At 53.0% G+C, this 17,367-nt stretch overlaps 1 protein-coding gene across 5 annotated transcripts in view; it reads right to left on the bottom strand.

Moving 5' to 3' along the window:
* Positions 1-17,367, bottom strand: part of SPTBN2 (spectrin beta, non-erythrocytic 2) — a 37,695-nt gene that overhangs the window by 19,078 nt on the left and 1,250 nt on the right. For 2 of the 5 annotated variants that reach the window (XM_019645289.1, XM_019645290.1), the window contains exons 2-11: positions 11,441-11,619; positions 6,700-6,851; positions 6,086-6,259; positions 5,184-5,275; positions 4,946-5,026; positions 4,533-4,648; positions 2,681-2,793; positions 2,351-2,538; positions 989-1,106; positions 279-437 (exon numbers count right to left, since the gene is read on the bottom strand). In XM_019645289.1, coding sequence (XP_019500834.1) covers positions 279-437; positions 989-1,106; positions 2,351-2,538; positions 2,681-2,793; positions 4,533-4,648; positions 4,946-5,026; positions 5,184-5,275; positions 6,086-6,259; positions 6,700-6,851; positions 11,441-11,597 — 1,350 coding nt within the window. In that variant the 5' untranslated portion in view covers positions 11,598-11,619. The other 3 variants (XM_019645291.1, XM_019645288.1, XM_019645286.1) reach the window with 3 other exon arrangements.

Raw genomic sequence — 17,367 nt, 5'->3', positions numbered from 1 at the left:
TCTGCTGGACTCCTCTGCCCTCCAGATTACCTCTGCTGCAAGATGCCAACCCCATGAGGTGGCCCTAAGTTTCCTCTGTATCCCAGCCCGTCCTGTCTCACTATCCCTTTCTCCTGTCAAGCCTTTGGCCCCTGGTTTCTGGGATCCTTGGTCTTTTTATCTGCAGGATGGATTTCTTGTTTCATTAGCTTCTCACATAGCAGGGTCCTTATCCACCATGCTCTCTCCCGTGTTTTCCCCCACCAGCCTAGACGGGCCAAGAACCCCTCGTGTTCTACCTGGGACACGAGGCGCTGGTTCTCGCTAAGCCAGGTCTCTCTCATGGCAGCCTTGCGATCAAAGCGGGCGGCCAGCTGTTCCAGCTTCTCCTGGCGGATCAGCTCGGTGCGCAGGGCCAGCTCACGCTCGTGCTCCGCCTTCTCCAGCCGCTCCCAGGCCTGCAAAGAGGGGATAGGATTAGTGCTAAAGGGCCAGGGCTCAGGAAGTGAGGGTGGGGAGGGGTCACAGGGGCTGGCGGCACATGGTGAGTCCCAGGGAAGCGTGGCCTGGTGGATCTGTGGAATGCGGTCAGTAGACGCCTGCGCATGGAAGTATGAGAAACGGGGGCGAGTGCTGTGGAGCCACGTGCAAACTATGCCTGCTTATGGCTAAGGTCCAGAGGGGAACAGGGAACAATGGAAACCACTGGATTTGTTTGTGGTTGGGGGGACTGTGGGTGAACCCTATTACTTTTTATGAATCTTATGCTGTCTGTGAAAACAGTTAAAGTAGGGAAAGTGAATCGGGGACAGGCTGAACAGGATAAGGGACTGGGGTGTAATTATTATGTGAACTCACTTGGAGAGGCAGATGGAGGAGGAAGGGGGATGTGCAGGACGTACGAGAGGGTGTGAGTCTCGTCTGCACCAGGGAGGGGTGGTCAAGTTGGGGGAGCAGGGGCCACTGCCAAGGGTGGGACGCCTGTGGGACAGGAAGGGAGGCTGTGGACCTTGTTGATGTCAGAGATGAGCCGACCCTCACGGGGCGTGTAGACCTTCTGATTGTTGGCCCGCAGCTTGCTCTGGATGGTGAACAGCAGTACTTCCAAGTTCCCTTTCTCTGTGAATCTGAGACAGGAGGCCAGGTCAGGGTCAGAGACAAAGACTACTAGGGACATAGGGACTCTCCGTTTCAAAATGAAGGGTCCTGTGTTGTTTTTTCTTTTCATGTTCTTTGCATGAAAGCCAGAAAATACTTGCAAATCAAAAGAACGTAATTTTAAAACAAGAGAAAAACTACACAGAAACGACCACTGTTACCCTTTGCCATTAACATACTTCATTTTTGTTTTACACGGATGGGATTTTCTCATAACCATAGCTGTCATTTGTCAAGGACTCGCTCACTGTGATCCAGGCCCTGGTCTCAGAGCTTTACGCGTATTCACTCTTTTAGTTCTCACTGTTAGCCAGATTCTCTTATTACCCCCTTTTGCCAGATGAGAAAACTGAGGCAGAGAGAGGCTGGCGACTCATCACCACTAAGTGACAGAGCCAGGACTGGAACTCAGGCACTTCGAACCCGGATGCTGAGCCCTTTATTCTCCGCTGTCCAAAATAACTCGTAAACTGCTTCTTCACTTATTTGTCATGAACATGACAAATGTTCATGTCAATAAATTCATTTCTTCAGCATTATTGTCAGTGGCTATCCCGTGACTTATTTTTCTTTACAAAGGTCACAGTGAACATCCTTGAAGCTACATCTTTGTTCAATGCCCAGAAAAGGACTTTCTGGGTCAAATCATTCCCCCAAATATACAGAAACAGATGTTTTCTGGGTTAATATTACTTTTGGAGCTGAAACATATTAACTCCAAAAGAGCTCAATAATAGGAAAACAGACGTTTTACCATGTACTGTACAGACCTGCCTAGCAGCAGTTCCACACTTGCAAACAGTTCATTGCTAAAATATATAAATGATAAGAAATTTTGCAATGTGCAAGTTATTGGCTACACTCCTACGTTGTCTGTAGGTCCAATCTCCTGACTCTGTCCCTGAGCTGGGACTAGGTTCCTGGGACCCTGACTGGTGATCTTATCTGAGCGGATTGCACTACCTTTACATACCATAGCAATCATTTCCACAGCATGACTTTTTTTTTTTTAACGAATAATCATTTAAAAAATGTATTTGGGAACTGCTTCTGGCACTTGGAGCCGAGGGAAATGAGCCTCCACTGCATTTCTGTACTGTCAGAACGCCCTCCTGAAGGGCCGCCCTAACTTAGGCTTCCTTTCCTGTGAGCACAGCTCAGGGCAGGCCTGCTGCGGCCCAGTGAGGCATGGTGTGGCCCAGGGGTTACCTACTTGGGCGGCTTCTCCACCGTGCGGTAGGAATTGAAAGACTGCAGCTGGTTCTGGACCCCACTCAGGGAGTTGGCCAGCTGCCGGTCATTGAGGGTCACGATCGTTTGCTCGATCCACTGCAGCAGCTCTGAGGCCAGGGACTCATATTTCTCCACCAGGCGTTCTGCCTCCATGGCGTAGTCCAGCACCTGTGAGACAGCGACATGGGGTCCTGCCCACGGGCTCCCTGGCCCAGTCCCGCAGTGCCACCCTGCCCCTGCGTGAGGGGAGTAAGGCCCCTGGGCTAGGCCTCCTCGGGCCTTTAACGCCTACTGTCCAAGGGAAGAGTACCTTCCCAATTCTTTTGCCTTCCACGGCCAGGGCCTTCATCTTGGAGAAGTAGTGGTAGTAAGTAGCCACATAGGTAATGATTGATTTCTCATCTGGTTGGTCCACATTCACATCTGAGAAAAAGGAGCACGCAGGTCAGGCAGAGATCAGAAACCTGCCTCCCAGGAGTACACCTGCAACTTGAATCTCTGACCCCAATCCCAGGACCCTCCCAGCCTTCCAAGGCTGGCATCGTTCCAGCTCCCTTCAGAGCAAAATGACAAGAAACCATATGGACTAAAAGGCCATAAAAAGCTAACTCTTTTTCCCTCTCCTAGAAACAAGCAGAGTATAAAATATAAAGCCCAAGGAGGCTTTCACCAGCATTTCTGATGGAGACCAAAATTAGCTGTCTGGAGGAAGCAAGGCAAGAAAAGAAACAACATTCCTATTTGGGGGTGGATCGTGGACTTACGGGCAGGAAAGATGTGCGAGAAATCAGAAGATTCAGGGGACAGCAAAACAGAAGGTCGGAACGAAGCTTCCAAAGCCCAGATGTTCAGAGGGGCAGGCCCAGTGAGCCCCGGTAGCAAGGACAGGGGCCAGTCCTCAGGGACATCTCTGGGCAGTCACAGCTATTTCTGGCCTCAATCCCAAAGTTCAGCTGGGAGCCCCAGGAGGTGAGTGTTCTTCAAGCCAAATCAGCTCCCACCACAAGGACCAAGGCTGATGATGACTTGAAATCCCTAAGTTCTCTTAATTAGGCCAAATCGCACCCTACCTAAAGGGAAGGCTATGGACTGGAAGCCCTCCTGGCTACCTCTGAAAACCCACAGGCAGCAAGGAGCCCCTGAAATCATCTCAGAAAGTTACAGAGTACTTAGATTTACTTAAATGTCTTTTATCCTAGCTATGCTTCTCAAATGCTCTCCAAGGAACCTCATATTTGGCCTATTTCCATCACTAGTTAGCTGTTGTTTGTCATTCTGGACGAAGAAAGGATAGGAGATGGGGCTACAGGTGGGATAGAAAACAGGGACAAAATAACCAAGACCCAAATCTGCCCAGTGAACTTAAGAGGGAGTGTTTCCAGCAGGGAAGTCAGTTGGCCCTTCCCTCCTTCCCTTTTCTGGCTGCACCAAGACTGCTCTCTGCTCTCCCAGAGACAAAACGGGCTCTGGAGCTGTGCCGCCTGAATGTCAATCCCAGCTCCACCAGCTGTATGACCTTGGGTAAGACACTTCCCCTTTATAGGCGCCTATCTTCTCTTCCATACACTGAGGATAACAATGACACTGATTTCAAAGGGGAATGTTGGGAGAATTAAAGCATGTCAAGTGCAGTGCCAGGTACAAAATGAGAGCCCAGTGGCCGTTACCAGTCTCATCGGCATAAAGTTCAGAACCACAGGAGCCAACCAGCAGGCTCAGCTGACCATAAGCTAAGTGCTTGGTGAGACCTCAAGATCATGTAGCTTAATACAGAACCCTTAAATTTTGGAATAAGAAGGGCCCTAAGAGACCACGTAGACCAATCTTCGCATTTTAGAGGTGAGGCAACTGAGCCATAGAAAGGCCAAGCAACTGGCGCCAAGTCTCAGAGCTACTCCATGGTGGGCTGAGCGGAACTTCATCCCAGGGCTCTTTCTGCCCTGGGGCTGCCTTTCTTCCTACAGCTTTTTATTTTTAATTGAGATATAACTTTAATGCCATTAACATCCACCCTTTTAAAGTATACGATTCAGTGGCTTTTGGTATATTCACAAGGTTGTAGAGCCATCACGACTATCTAATTCCAGAACATTTTCATCGCTCCCAAAAGAAACCCCATCTGTCTCTACCCCACAGCCTCTTTTTTGCACAGCTCTGCCCACCTTCAGGATCCAGCAGCTTCGTAAGTCCCAGCTCCTTCTCAGCCAGATTGAAAGCATTCTGCAGGTTGTAGTGTGCATTGCACTTCTTCAGGGACTCAAAATCCAGCAGGTCTGGCCTGGGTGGGAGGGCATATGGAAGGTATCAAAACCACGTAAGATCCTAAAGGAAAAGCAAAGCCACCCCACTGTTTATCCCTAAGTCACCAACTCCATTTTGTCCAGAACCAGGCACCCCAAACCCACACCCACTGCTCCTACCCCCTCACTAGCCCTCTTTGCAGTGTGGCAGGAGCCCCCACATCCTAGCTCTTCTCCGCTCCCTCGTCTCACTGCTTCATCTCCGTGTGCGTGCGCACCCCTGGGTCATTAACCCTCCAGCAGCTCTGCTGGGCTTGCTAACCCTGGCTCCTCACCGATGCTTATGCACAATGGCGTTGAAGGCCAGCCCATCTCTCCAGCTGGTGGTGAAGTTGTGCACATTGACATTGGGATACCTATAAACAGACCAGGAAAAACAGTGAGTAGGTCCAGGCCCTGGTCTGTGACTCGAGGACGGATCCCCAGCTTGTGGTCCCAGGAGCCCATCCTTCCTTTACCGCGCAGCCTTGGTGCACCCACCCCTCCCAGGCCACGCTCTCCGAGTAGCCTCACCCTGCCGTCTTCATCTGACACCACAACAGCAAGGCGTCCTTGGCTGACTTCTTCTCCTTGTTGTCTTCTGTTTCCACACTGATGTCTTGGATCTAAGAGGGAAGGAAGGAAGGCTTTTACTCCCTGGACAGGGGCTCCTGGAGTTCCCGGAGATGCTCAGAGATACATGTCAGGAAACTGCTCTTTAGATTCCTTCCTGTTCCTACGGTGCAGGGACAGAGCCTAGGGACCTTTCCTCCTGGGATAGTGACCACACAACATTGGGTCAAAGGGATGGGAGGCAGCAGAGTGGGTAGGAAGGAAGTCAGAAAAATGGAAGTGCCTCCAAGTGAAGGAGGGGGGTTCCTCCAGGTGGGGAACGGCAGGTGGACAAGTGAACACTTTCTGGGAGCTGGGCTTCAAAGGTGAAGCTGACAGAGCTCTGCTTAGGGCTGGAAGGAGCAGAGGAGGTTACATCCGGGACATGAGGAGTGTTGTGATGGCATCAGGACCCTGGGCTGGCTATGCTCAGGGCATAAGAAGGGGGAGGGCGGCTGTTCTTTTGAGGGAGGCAAGCAGAGTTTGAGGCAGAGGAACGGGCCAGTGACCACACCCCAAAAGTAGTTCTAAAACGCTCAGTGGTGAAGGACCAGAGAGATCTGTCCCTTGTAGCCTGACATGTGGTCCTGCTGCACGTGACCAGGACACAGACCAGGCCACAGGGAACTTGCCACGGAAGTTTGACAACACCCATACTAGTCTTGACCCGGTTTAATGAGGAGAGTCCCCCACAATGGCCGCAGATTACTATACGAGCTTTTGACCCTCCATCTGTGTGTCGATGGCGCCGTGGCCTGGCAGTGACCACAGGCGGCACTGTGCCAGGTGTGCAGCACACGCTGAGCGACACTGGGTCGCGGTACCTGAAATCGAAGGATGATGGTCCAGACCAGCCCCAGGGTCAGGCGGTGGTTCCCGTCCACAATGTCATGGGAGCCCATATTCTCCAAGTGTACTTTCTGCTCTTTCAGGAACTGCAGGGCCTTGTCCACGTTCTCCAGGCAGTGGATACGCATGCGGCCCTTTGTGGGCTTTGGCTGTCGAGGGACAGGGGACACAGAGGCATGGGACCCTGGGCCTCCTCCCCCTCCTTCACTCCTACCTCCCCAGGGCCCTGCTTCGCACACCTTCCCCAGGCCTTCCCTCAGGAACACAGGGACGGCCCCAGGGCTGGGCCCAGGTTCACAGAGCCAAGGCTGAGAGGTTGCAGAGGAGGCTGGGGCCAGATTAAGATTCCCAAGGGAATTAATTGCTCTCAGAGTGGGTGGGAAAAGAAATGTTTTCAATGGGACTACTGTTCCTGTCTCCACGAAGCAATGTTCCTGTTTAATCCCCGCAGCAAAGCCTCTCAAAATGACACTGTCCTCTGAGAAGGGGGCAGCCACTGCTGTCCGCTCTCTCGAAGGGCGACTCCCGCGGCATGTCCTCTTGACCACTGTTTCTCAGGCTCCCCCCCTCCCTCGTGACCACAGCTCACCAGTGTCTCTCCCGAGAGCACCTCGAGGAGCCTCAGCAGGTTACGTCCATCCCGGAGGTCGCTGTACAGGTCTCCTACCCGGCATGTCACCCGGGCCAGGTGTGAGTTCACCCACTTCGTGAAGGTTTTCTTCTGCACGGCTTCTCGCTCATCTGTGGTGGCAACATGGGGTCATTTCGGTCCTTCAAGTACAGTGCACCTGCGTCTAAACACCAGTTGGTGGGGTTGGGGGTTGAGGGGGTACCTGAAAGGTTTGAAGTGAGGTCTGGGGAGAAGGAGGGGGAAGGAAGACGGCCGAAACGAAAATCCATAACTTAGAAAGCAGGGAAATAAAGACATTAGAATGAGCTCATAAGCAAGGTACAGAACAAAAATGAGAGCGAGAAACAGGCTTTGAGAAGAAAGGATGGAAGAAATTAGAAGCAGCAGTATACACAGGGAAAGGCTGGGATCCGGGATGAGGGCGCCATCATCTAACAGTGGTGAAATGCTGTGACTTCATCCACCAGAGCCTCACTTTCCTCATCTGTAAAATGAGCCTATTACTGTGTACTTCAGTGCGTCATTGTACCGATTGAATGAGACAATGTGCGTATGACGCCTGGCATGAAACGGCTCCTTGGTGGCTTTCTATTCTTCAGGTATGATCTAACCCCAGTGAAAGAGTGAGAGTCACTCAGGCCCAGCAAGCGGTGTGGCTGTTCTCCAAAGGGGAGGGTGTGGACTTAAATTACGCAGCGGCTCTTCCAAGTGGCCATTGGAAGGATGTGATATCACAGAGGCTGCAAGCCGCCTGAGTCAGCTTGTTCTCCTGGGATAATTTAAAGAAAAGACGGGCTTTTCTGGGGCGGGTTCATTCAATGGGCTTCAGGGTGCATCCCAGGACACCTACATTCCAATGCCGAGAAGTAAAACAAGGTCTTCAAGTTGGGAACAGGGAAAAGAGGGAGCCCAGGAAACATGGGGTGTGTGCTGGGGGCAGGGGTGAGGGGTGGAAGGAGCCAGGCAGAGTTAGGTGTCAATCATCTCAAAAAAAACCGTGAGGGAATGTCCTGTTGCCTGGTCCTCAGGGGGATACGCTGCTGAGGGGATGCTCTTAGGTTCCAGAGAAAAAGAAAAATTAAAAATGTTATGAAAGACAAAGTGAGGGAAGAGCCTCAGGCCATTGGATGCTGCTTTGCTCACTCAGATTTCTGCCAGTTCTCCCCAGAAGTGCCCAGTGGTCAGGGCCTGGAGAGTCACTCTTTTTCCCCTCATGGTACCAGCATCTCAGAAACCGAAAAAGACTCATCCCTTAATCTCACATTCCTACGAACCTCACCCATGAAACGTAGCGACACACCCATGTCTAGTCCTGTCTTTACCTCCAACCCCTGAACCCGGGCCAACTCGGGGTCCTAACAGCTGTACGGGACGACCTGTTGCTCTGTAGCACCTGTGGAGCCAAGGGTGCCTTTGGGCCTCCTTTCAGGGATTTCCTGGATCCTTGGGGACTGTCCTGATGCCAGGCACACTGGGGTGAGGACATTTTGGCACACAGGTAGAATAAAAGGGGAAGACATGGGAACAGCGGCAGCTAGGAGAAAAGTGTGCAAAGCCAAGCACGAAGACTAGGTGTAACTTCACAAGTCGCCCACACCATCCATAAACACCCGCCCCCTTCGCCCGCCCCCCCAACACACACAAAACACAGGGACTCCCAGAAATACACTGACATATTGGTGCCAGGTGAACACACGCCTGCTCAGACATATACCTGAGCCTGTTTGTACAAACTCCCTTTGACACATTCCATGGTTCCACACACACTGCCTCCTCACACACATTCAGACACCCACTCAGAATCCCAGGTGACACAAACAAGCCCTGGACCCCTCAGCCTTCTGGCTCACTCCCGTTCTGTCCTTCCCCATCTATCCTAGCAGGCCTTCATCTCCAAAGCCACTGAAAGCGAACTGTCTCAGTGAGACTGTGCGGAAGGCCTCCCTGATTGCTGACACAGACGCTGCTTTCCCAGGCTCGCCCGCTGCCTGCTGCCTCCATACTCATTGCATTCTCTGCAACACACACGCTCTACCGCACCCAGCAGGGCCTTGCGGTCACACCCACTCACGCTCTCACACAGTCCCTTCCAGTGGGTCCAAGCCTTTCCTGACGCTGTCAGCATCCATGCATTTTTCTGGCTACTTGTAATTATTCCCCCGGCACACTGTCTCCCAATGCAAATGTTCCACTCCGTGATCTTGGTTCTGGCTCCTCTCCCACACCCCCAGGCTCCCCCGTCTTTTCTTCCCTCTGCCCGCAGAACTCACCTTGTAGCTGTTTGAAGCGTCCATCCAGCACGCTGGCGTACTGAGTGGGGTTGATGAAGGCAGCAGGTGAGAGCATGAGGCCCCCGGGGTTCTGAGACCCTTCCACAGCCTCATAGTAAAACTCACCAGCCCCGTTCAGGCCGTGCCCGTGCACCCTGCTCACTCCATTCCCATTCATGGTGCCTGCTGCCTTCTACACAGCCTGGGGCCCAGAGTCCATGCTCTGCCCACACCGGGGCAGGCGGGAGGTTCTGCTTCCCCTGGAGCCTGGGATCCCGAGAGGCTGGGGTCCCGGGTGGGGGGCTGGTTCAAAGATGGTAGAAGTTTCGAGGAGTGGGAAAAAAGGAGCTACCGGACGTCTGAGCTCCTGAGCTCCGGGACAAGTAGCAGGGCACACCTGGCTGTGGGGAGAGGAGACAGAGGCAGCTCCAGACAAACAGGTTGGACAGTGCCGGGGGAGGGGTGGGAGGCGGAGCCCGGCCGGCTGGGGCAGGGCCAGGCCCTGCGGGGGCAGAGGAGGCAACTGCAAGCGCCTCTGAGACCTGCCCATCAGGCCCCGAGTTGCCTAAGAGTACAGAAAAGCCAAGAGAGGGTGCCCGAAAGCCAAACCCGGCTTCCCAAAGGTTTCCAGGTGTGGCAAGGATGGCCCCTCTTTGGGTGACTCTGGGAGGTCCCTCTTCTGGACATGGGCTTTGAGTCCCAGTTCGGAGAGCAGAGAAAGAGAAATTGCTTAGGTCCCCTTATCTGTGAAATGGGTGCTTGTCATCCCTCCCACTGTTTGTCATCACCTCCAGCTCTCGCCCCTTCCCTGCCACTGGGCCCACCAGGCCCTCCCCAGCCAGGCCATCCCAGGCCCCCAGCACACCCACCGCTGGGCACATCTACCATTCCCTTCCTGTTTCTCTCTGGGCTCCAGCTCTTATCCCTTACAGCCTACTCTTGCCCCTCTCCCGTCTTCATTCAGTCACACCTACTGGTGTGAGGCCCAGCGCGAGGCAAAGCCCACACAGAGATGCCTCTGCAGAGAGCCCCACTCAGTGGCGGAGGTAAACGCCTAGCCACAGCACGGGGTGCACAGACAGAGCAACAGTCCCAGGTATCGCGTGCCATGTGAGCAGACATCACGACAGTTCTAGAGGCTTCATGTATCCAAAGTCAGGGCACCAGGGAAACTTTCCCCCAAAGAGGCGACATTCTCCATAACCCACGCCTTCTGTCTTCTCTCATCTATGGAAACACTGATATGAGTATTTCATAAGCCAGCCTGAAGACCCAACCAGAAGGGCAGAGAAGCCCAGGAGAAGATGACAGGGATCCCTAGAAGCTATGGCCACCACATGGGGGCCCTCAGACTAGTGCTGGGCTGGCTGAAAAGAATTATCTGGAGAGCTTAAAAAAACCTGACTGATTTCTGGGCCATACGTCCAAAGATTCTAATTCAGTGTGTCCAGGAAGGGGCTTCAGAGCCTGTGTTTATAAAAACGGCCCTAGGTGACCCTGTAAAACGTGTGGCCAGGTTTGGGAACCACCCCCTTCAGTATCCCCCTTCTTCCAGGAGGCCACCCCACCCACACTGGGAGCACCACCTCTCAGGAGGGAATAATTGAGACCTCTCCCACAGCACTGGGCTGGGAGGCCGGCAGGTCAGTGGAAAAGACGAGGGTGGGATGGAGGAGGGTAGTCAGCTGGAGTGGGTGGCCTTGGGGTGTGTGAGTGACTCAGCCCCATACCAGCCGCTGGTGGTGTCAGGTGGCAGCTGTACTCTTGTTGCCATGACAACTCCTCCCGGAACGCAGGGAGGCCCGTCCAACGGGTTTGTTTGTGCTCAGAGGAGCTGAAGGGGAGAGCCCAGGCCTTAGGGGAAGGCAGGGGCCGGGCAGAGAGCAAACCCGGGAGAATGGGCGGCTGCGGAAACCAGCGGAGGGCGGAGGGTACCTGCTTCAGGGAACAGGTAGAAGAAATAATGGGAGGAACAGCGGCAGGTGGAAGGAACAGGTGGGGAGGGAGAGGAGAAGATAATGGACTGGGAGGGAGAACAGGTGTGAGAGATGACAGTGGAAATCAAGGAAGACACAAGGGGATGAGCGGCAAAGGAGAGGTAGGTGGAAACAGAATGGCAAAAGTAAGAGTGCAAAAGAATTAAGAACATGACGCAGGGACAGAGGCCAGGAAATCAGCTGAGTGCAAAGGGGGACACAGCGGAGTCCCGGGGTCAGCATGGCTTCTCTGTGCTTGGGGGACATTCTGGATTGCATGAAGTTTGTTCTTGAGGCTGGAGTTGGGGACGAGGGGCTTGATAGGGTAATTTCCTACATTAGTGCAGCAGCTTAGAAAGAAAGTTGGCCTTCCAATGAAGTTAAAGGACTCCTCACGACAAGCATCTGTCCCCAGCGTCCTCAGCATCTCCCCTGGCCCTCTCCTGATCTCACCTGCCAGGGCCTTAATGCGTGACCTTTCAAAGAGGCGGGCTGAGCTGCTGTCATTGTCCCAGTCAGAGTCGGGCAGGTCCCAGCGGTTGTTGATATCACTGTACTGGCCCTGGATCTCCAAACTGTCGAAGTCCGTGGGCGACAGGGTGCTGCTCATGGTGGTGGGTGGCCTCCTGCTCCTGCAAGGGGGAACGTAGCTGGTGAGGGGTGTCTCGGGGCCACTGAGCCCACCGCTCTCCATGGCCTGCTGTCTTCCTGCCCTAGATCTGCTGCGCTCTCCCGAAGGCCAATGATGGTGGTTGGTTTTTCTGTCAATGGAAATCAGCCCCCGGTGGGAGAGGGGAAGCCATGGTGGGGAAGCATAGGGACAGGACGCACTGGACTGAGGCCAGAAGACAGCGGTGTCAGAGCCACGCGGTGGGGAAGGGCTCCAGAGCCTCAAGCCAGAGAGGGCCAGTGAATAGAGCCGGGGCTGAATGTGACGATGGCTTTCCGTTTGGTTCAGGGCAGCAGTGTATAGGCCAGAGAATGCAGGCAGCATGGCGCCCCTTGGTCAGTAATGAGTATAAACCAGAGTTCTTTTATTCCCGGGTTCCACAAACTGTTCTGAGCCCCTCCTCGACACAAGATGGCCTGCTGTACCCTGAAGGAGATTTAAGGTGAAATGACCAAGATCCTGCTGCGCTAAGATGCATCTGTGATAGACCAGGAGGACGGATGCACTATTGAGTAAGTATGGATGCGCTGCCCAGGAGCTCAAAGGAAGACACAGTACGTACGGTTCTCTCCCCTTTGCTTCCTTTCGTTTGTTTGAGGGAACACTGACTAGGTGTTTGATACATGTCAGCCGTGACATGTGTCCTCACCATTTACATGCATCATCTCATCATAACCTATGGGCGAGGGCCCATTATCATCCCCATTTCATAGATGAGGAAGCGGCACCGTGTAAGTTCGGTCACTGTTCAAGGTTCACATGGCTGGAAGGAGCAGAGCAGGATTCTGAAGTGAGGTTCTTTTTGACTTTGGGGGACAAGCTCTCAATCACAACACTGACACACTCCTCAAACTTCCTGGAGTCCCTCTGAGCTCCCCGGGAGAGATCAGTACCCATTGCTCCCTTCTAGGGACCAGGTTGGGGAAATCAGAAATGTGCGCTTGCCAGCGCTACTAACGGACGCTACATTATGCAAACAAACCCTGTCCCTCTCAAAACTAACAAATGAGCTTTAGATTAGCTGCTAGGGATTTAAAAAAAGAAACAAAAAACTCTACTATCCAAAGTTCTTGTGTAATTTAGCATTCATTCAGCAGCCATCCAAGTGAATGGAGGGGGCTGGATCTGTAACTTTATCTGCACCCCAAATTCTGCATTTCTCATTTTCCTAGTGCCTCTCAAACACAAAGATACAGTTTAATCCTTAGCACCACTTCCTAGGGCGAGGGCTATGATCTTGGCAGTCTCTGGTTCTGGGAAGGAGGTACAGAGAAGCTCTTGTATAATTTTGGGGGAGGAAGAACGAATGGGTGGTGAGCTGTGGGTGGGTAGGGAGGTGTGTTCCCACCGGCATGCAAAGGCAGAGCCTGGCTTCCGTCATTAACTGGTTCCACGAAGCTGAACCTGACCCACGTGAAGGCCAGGATTGCCTGCTCCTCCCTTCTCCCAAAGAGAAACACGTAAGGACTTTCCTGGGAGAAGCGTGAATGACGGACGTGCAAGGGAGCTAAGGTCTAGGGTTCCCAGATTTGGGCTTTCGTTCCTGTAATAGGAAAGAGAGCTTCATTTCCACTAGGCCTAAGACTCCTTTCTGTTTAAAATCCATCTTTTCCCCTAGTCCCCAACAGAGCCTTTGAATTTGCTCTGTAAATATTTATATAAAAATAAACTCTAGGTCAGAGTTGAGTCACCCTGAGCAAAGGGTTCTGTGGGCAAGGTGTGACCTGAGCTAGAGTCACCTAATACCCTCAGTCGCTGGACGGGAAAGCAGGCCAAGCCCCAGGACCATTTCAATTTCATGCTTCTCAGCCCTTCACCAGCAGCCACGCTCACACTTAGCTCCGGGATGAATATTTCTAGCACTCGCACTCTCCCTGCATAGACCTCCCCACAATAAGTCCTACATACAGGCCCCCCTCACCTTCTGTTTCCATGATCCCTTTTCCTTTTATCAGGAGTCACAAACCTACTAAAGCCAGCCCCCAGTATGTGGCCAGTATGCTGTTTAAAAATAATTTTTGGGGGGGTTCCTCGAAGTGGGCCTGTGCTTTCCATTTCTCTACAGGCCCCACCATTCCCTTCTGTTTCTTTCCAGACATGTCACATATTTTTGTTGCCTGTCTGGCCCTTGAAGGCCTGTGAGGTTTTCATATCCTGCTTTACATCTTTGTACTCCACAAAGGATAGGAACTTAAGGAAGGAGACTGTCTGACCCTGTCTCCAAACTGCTGTGGTCCCTGCCTGCCCCATCTCCCACCCCTCTGTAAGATGATAAAACCATGGACTGCTTTGGCTTCCTCTTTTTTTTTTTTTTTTGGTTCCAACTTGGTTCTCACAAGGGATCCTATGGGGGCCCAGACATAGAATCCAGGCCTCCCAGCAAGGTCCAGCTACTAGAAACTCTCTGTGGAATTCTATCATTTTGGGCAGAAAGTATGAAGTTGGAACCTCTCCTTCTTCCAAACAAAAATTCAGCCACTTAACTGCTCCTTTGGCCAAATCAAATTTTGACATACATCCTGAATTTCCAGAGATGCTGTCATAAAGAAAAGGAACCAAGATGGCACTGGTGTCCTTAGATCACAGATCTTCATTGGGCCACCATATGGAACTCCAAGGACTTTATTTCCATAGACTTGCATGTGAACCATGCTCTCTGGTGGTTTTAGTTTTCAAGCATGTGGGCCCGGCAGCCCCGTGGCCATTTGGAGAATATGCTGTGTTCTCTGTCTGTGTTCCCTCCTGCCATCTCCAGGTTCCTACAGTGTCTTCTACACAGATCCTGCTCTGGTTTCTTTTCGCTGTGTGTATCATTCCCCGCCTATGACTTGGGTCTCCATGCTCACATTTCCTTAGTCTGCCTGCCCCCCAGCCCATGACTCCCTGTCTCTCTTCACAGGGAACTCTAGTGAGAGGGTGGTACAGCAGCTAATCCAGATTACAGTTTCACCAGCGCCTTATTCTTAGCCACTGACCTCCAGGCCAGACCCAGGTAGCTCACATCATTCAGGCTTGAAGAAAGCCAACACTCACCAGCTGCAAATGGGGGGGGGGGGTCTTGCTAGATTCTAAGCCCCAGCGCTACTGGATGCAGGCTCTGCTCAGCCGCGTGCCCGTTCCTCAAGGGCAGCTGCCCCCTCCCCCCTTCCCCTTTCTTGTCAGCGGGCAAAGCTAAAAATCCTATCCCTGGGGCTAAGAGCCTGACTTGTTCCTTAATTCCTCGTCTCACCACATCCTGCTCCTGATTAATTCTTTACCTCCCTCAGAGCAAGTGGATCATTCCCTCCTCTGTGCTCCCACAGCACTTCAGCAGGCAGCTATTATTACACTTATCACATTGTATCACAGTTAGTTGTTTATGTGTCTCTCTGCCCGATCAGCTTTTAACCCACTGAGGACAAGGGCTGTGTTTTCCAAGCCCAGTAATATAGGATTCGATAAAGGGGTAGTGAATGAATGGACTATTATTATTTGCCATGGAATAATGTCTTAGAGCTAGAGAAAAGCTTAAGGAAAGAATGAAAATGGGATCTGTAGCCCCTCTGCTCTCCAGCTGGAGGGCTCTTAGGGATAGGCTCTATAGCTGAGGACCAGGGATTCTGGAACTTGCACAAATCACAATTTCCTGAGGGGTGGGGGTTATGAAAACAGACCACTGGGCCTGACGCCAGAGTTTCCGATTCAGTAGGTCTAGGCTAAGGCTTGACAATCTCCATTTCTAACTTGTTCACAGATGATACTAAAGCTACTGGTCTGGGGCCACACTTTGAGGGCCACGGTTGTCCAAAGATGAGGAGCAATTAAGAGTTAACAGAGGAGCTATGAGGACTGAGAAGACAAAAAGTTTCAGGGGTGAGTGTGACCTGAGGTTAGCTTCTGGGTTCCTATCCCATGCTCAACTCAAATATAACTTCCCCTCAGAAACCTCACGACCCATAAAGAGCCAGAAGCCTCAGGCGATGAGAGGAAAACGGAGATGGAGTGGGCTCTAGATCTAATGAGACAAATAAGAGTTGATGACCTAACACGGGGGAATCACAGATGTGTGGAAGGAGATGGACATGGCCAGACTCTGTGGGAAGGCAGAGATGAACAAATGACAGCAGGATCAATAATAGATTAGAAGAAATGGGGACTTTGGCAAAGTAAAAGTCTTACTGAACTCAAGAGTATGTGTGGACCGGCAGAGAGAGAAAAGGAAAAAGAAATCACAAATAAACTCAGGGCTGTTAGGAAGGCAAAAGACAGATGTGCTCATCAATCAGAGATTGGGCAGGAGAGACAGAACCCCAATCTGTTTCCTCCAGGCTGTGTTCCTGATGGAGCACAGAAACTCTCCTCTAAGGAACTTAGGAACCGGGCTAAAGAAAGGGACTGCATTTTTGTCTGATCTCCTTTGCATCCTCCACTGAGGGCAGAATTATTCAGACTCATTTTCACTCCCTTGCTACTCCCCTCCCCCAAGCCTGTAACCCATGGGTTACATCAGTTTCTCTAAGGGACAAATCTAAGACCCGTATTAGCGTTTTCCTCTCTAATCCGTTGCTTTTCTGAATATGCCAAGAGGTTGCCCAGCACCTCAAGCTAAGACACATATTTGGAACGCACTCTGCCCCCTTCATCTTCAGGGAAAACTGGTTTTTGGCTACCCTGCCCATGCCTGAACGGGCTAGCTCTCCAGAGCTGGAACTGGGGCTGCTCCTGGAGGGGTAGGAGGCTGAAAAACAACCCACGGAGACAACAACTAGCAGGTTAGGACAGGGGCAAGCCAGAAGCTCAGACAAGCATGCATTGCCACAGGATTAGTGGGGGAAAGTCCTTCCCATCTGGAGTGGATGGGAAAGGCCCACTGTGCTGCTAGAATTGGAAGACCCCAGCGAGGAGGCCTTGCCGGGTAGTTCTGTGTGGGGCGGACTCCGAGCTCTCCAGGAGTCTCCGCCACAGAGACGCCTTACTTACAAGGCAGCCTCCCCATCACCAAAGGGGCTTCATTCTCTCTCTGCCAGTGTTCCGGCCACCACAGCCAACCGTGTCCCCCACTTACACACACTGTGAGGATGCACAAGGAGAGCATGGAGCTAGCTACCAAAGAGGCGAGGAGAAGCCCACTCGGCTCCAAAGGGAACCCCCAGCAGCCCCCCCGCCGAGAGGAGCCGGGCGCTCGCCGATGCCTGGCAGAGACGGCCGAGCGTGTCCGCAGCACCTGGACCGGAGCCGGCCAGTCCGCTCAGAAGCCTCAGCGACGCAAGCGGCCGGCGCTGTCAGACACTCTCCGAGCCCAGCTGACCCGATTTCTTAACGCATTAGTCAGCCCCCACTCTTCCAGACTCTTCTCTCGGCTCCGGAAAGGCCCGCGTTCCCCAAGCTTCGACCCCCACCGCCCGCACACCGGTACTTGGGTGGCTGGTCCATAACTCTCCATCCTGTCCCTGGGACCGGGTGGGAGCGAGGGACAGGCGCCGCATCCTCCCTCCCTGGCTCCCCCAGCCGGCGCAGACCCCGACCCCGACTCCACCGCCCACACGCGGCTGCATAAAGCGCGCTGCTCGGCCGGCTGGGACAAAGCGGGCCCGGGAGCCGGCACCTACCTCCGTGCGGAGCGCCGGCCGCGCAGGCGGGAGCGCGGCGGGCGGGGGCGCACCGGTAGTTGCCGCGCCCGCAGCCCGGCCACGAGGGGCGGCTGCGGACAGCGACGGGTGGCCCGGCGGCA

This window comes from Hipposideros armiger, unplaced genomic scaffold, assembly GCF_001890085.2.
Source record: "Hipposideros armiger isolate ML-2016 unplaced genomic scaffold, ASM189008v1 scaffold_93, whole genome shotgun sequence".
Lineage (NCBI taxonomy): Eukaryota > Metazoa > Chordata > Mammalia > Chiroptera > Hipposideridae > Hipposideros > Hipposideros armiger.
Note: the sequence above shows the minus strand (reverse complement) of the source record. Positions and strands in the feature narration are given on the sequence as shown.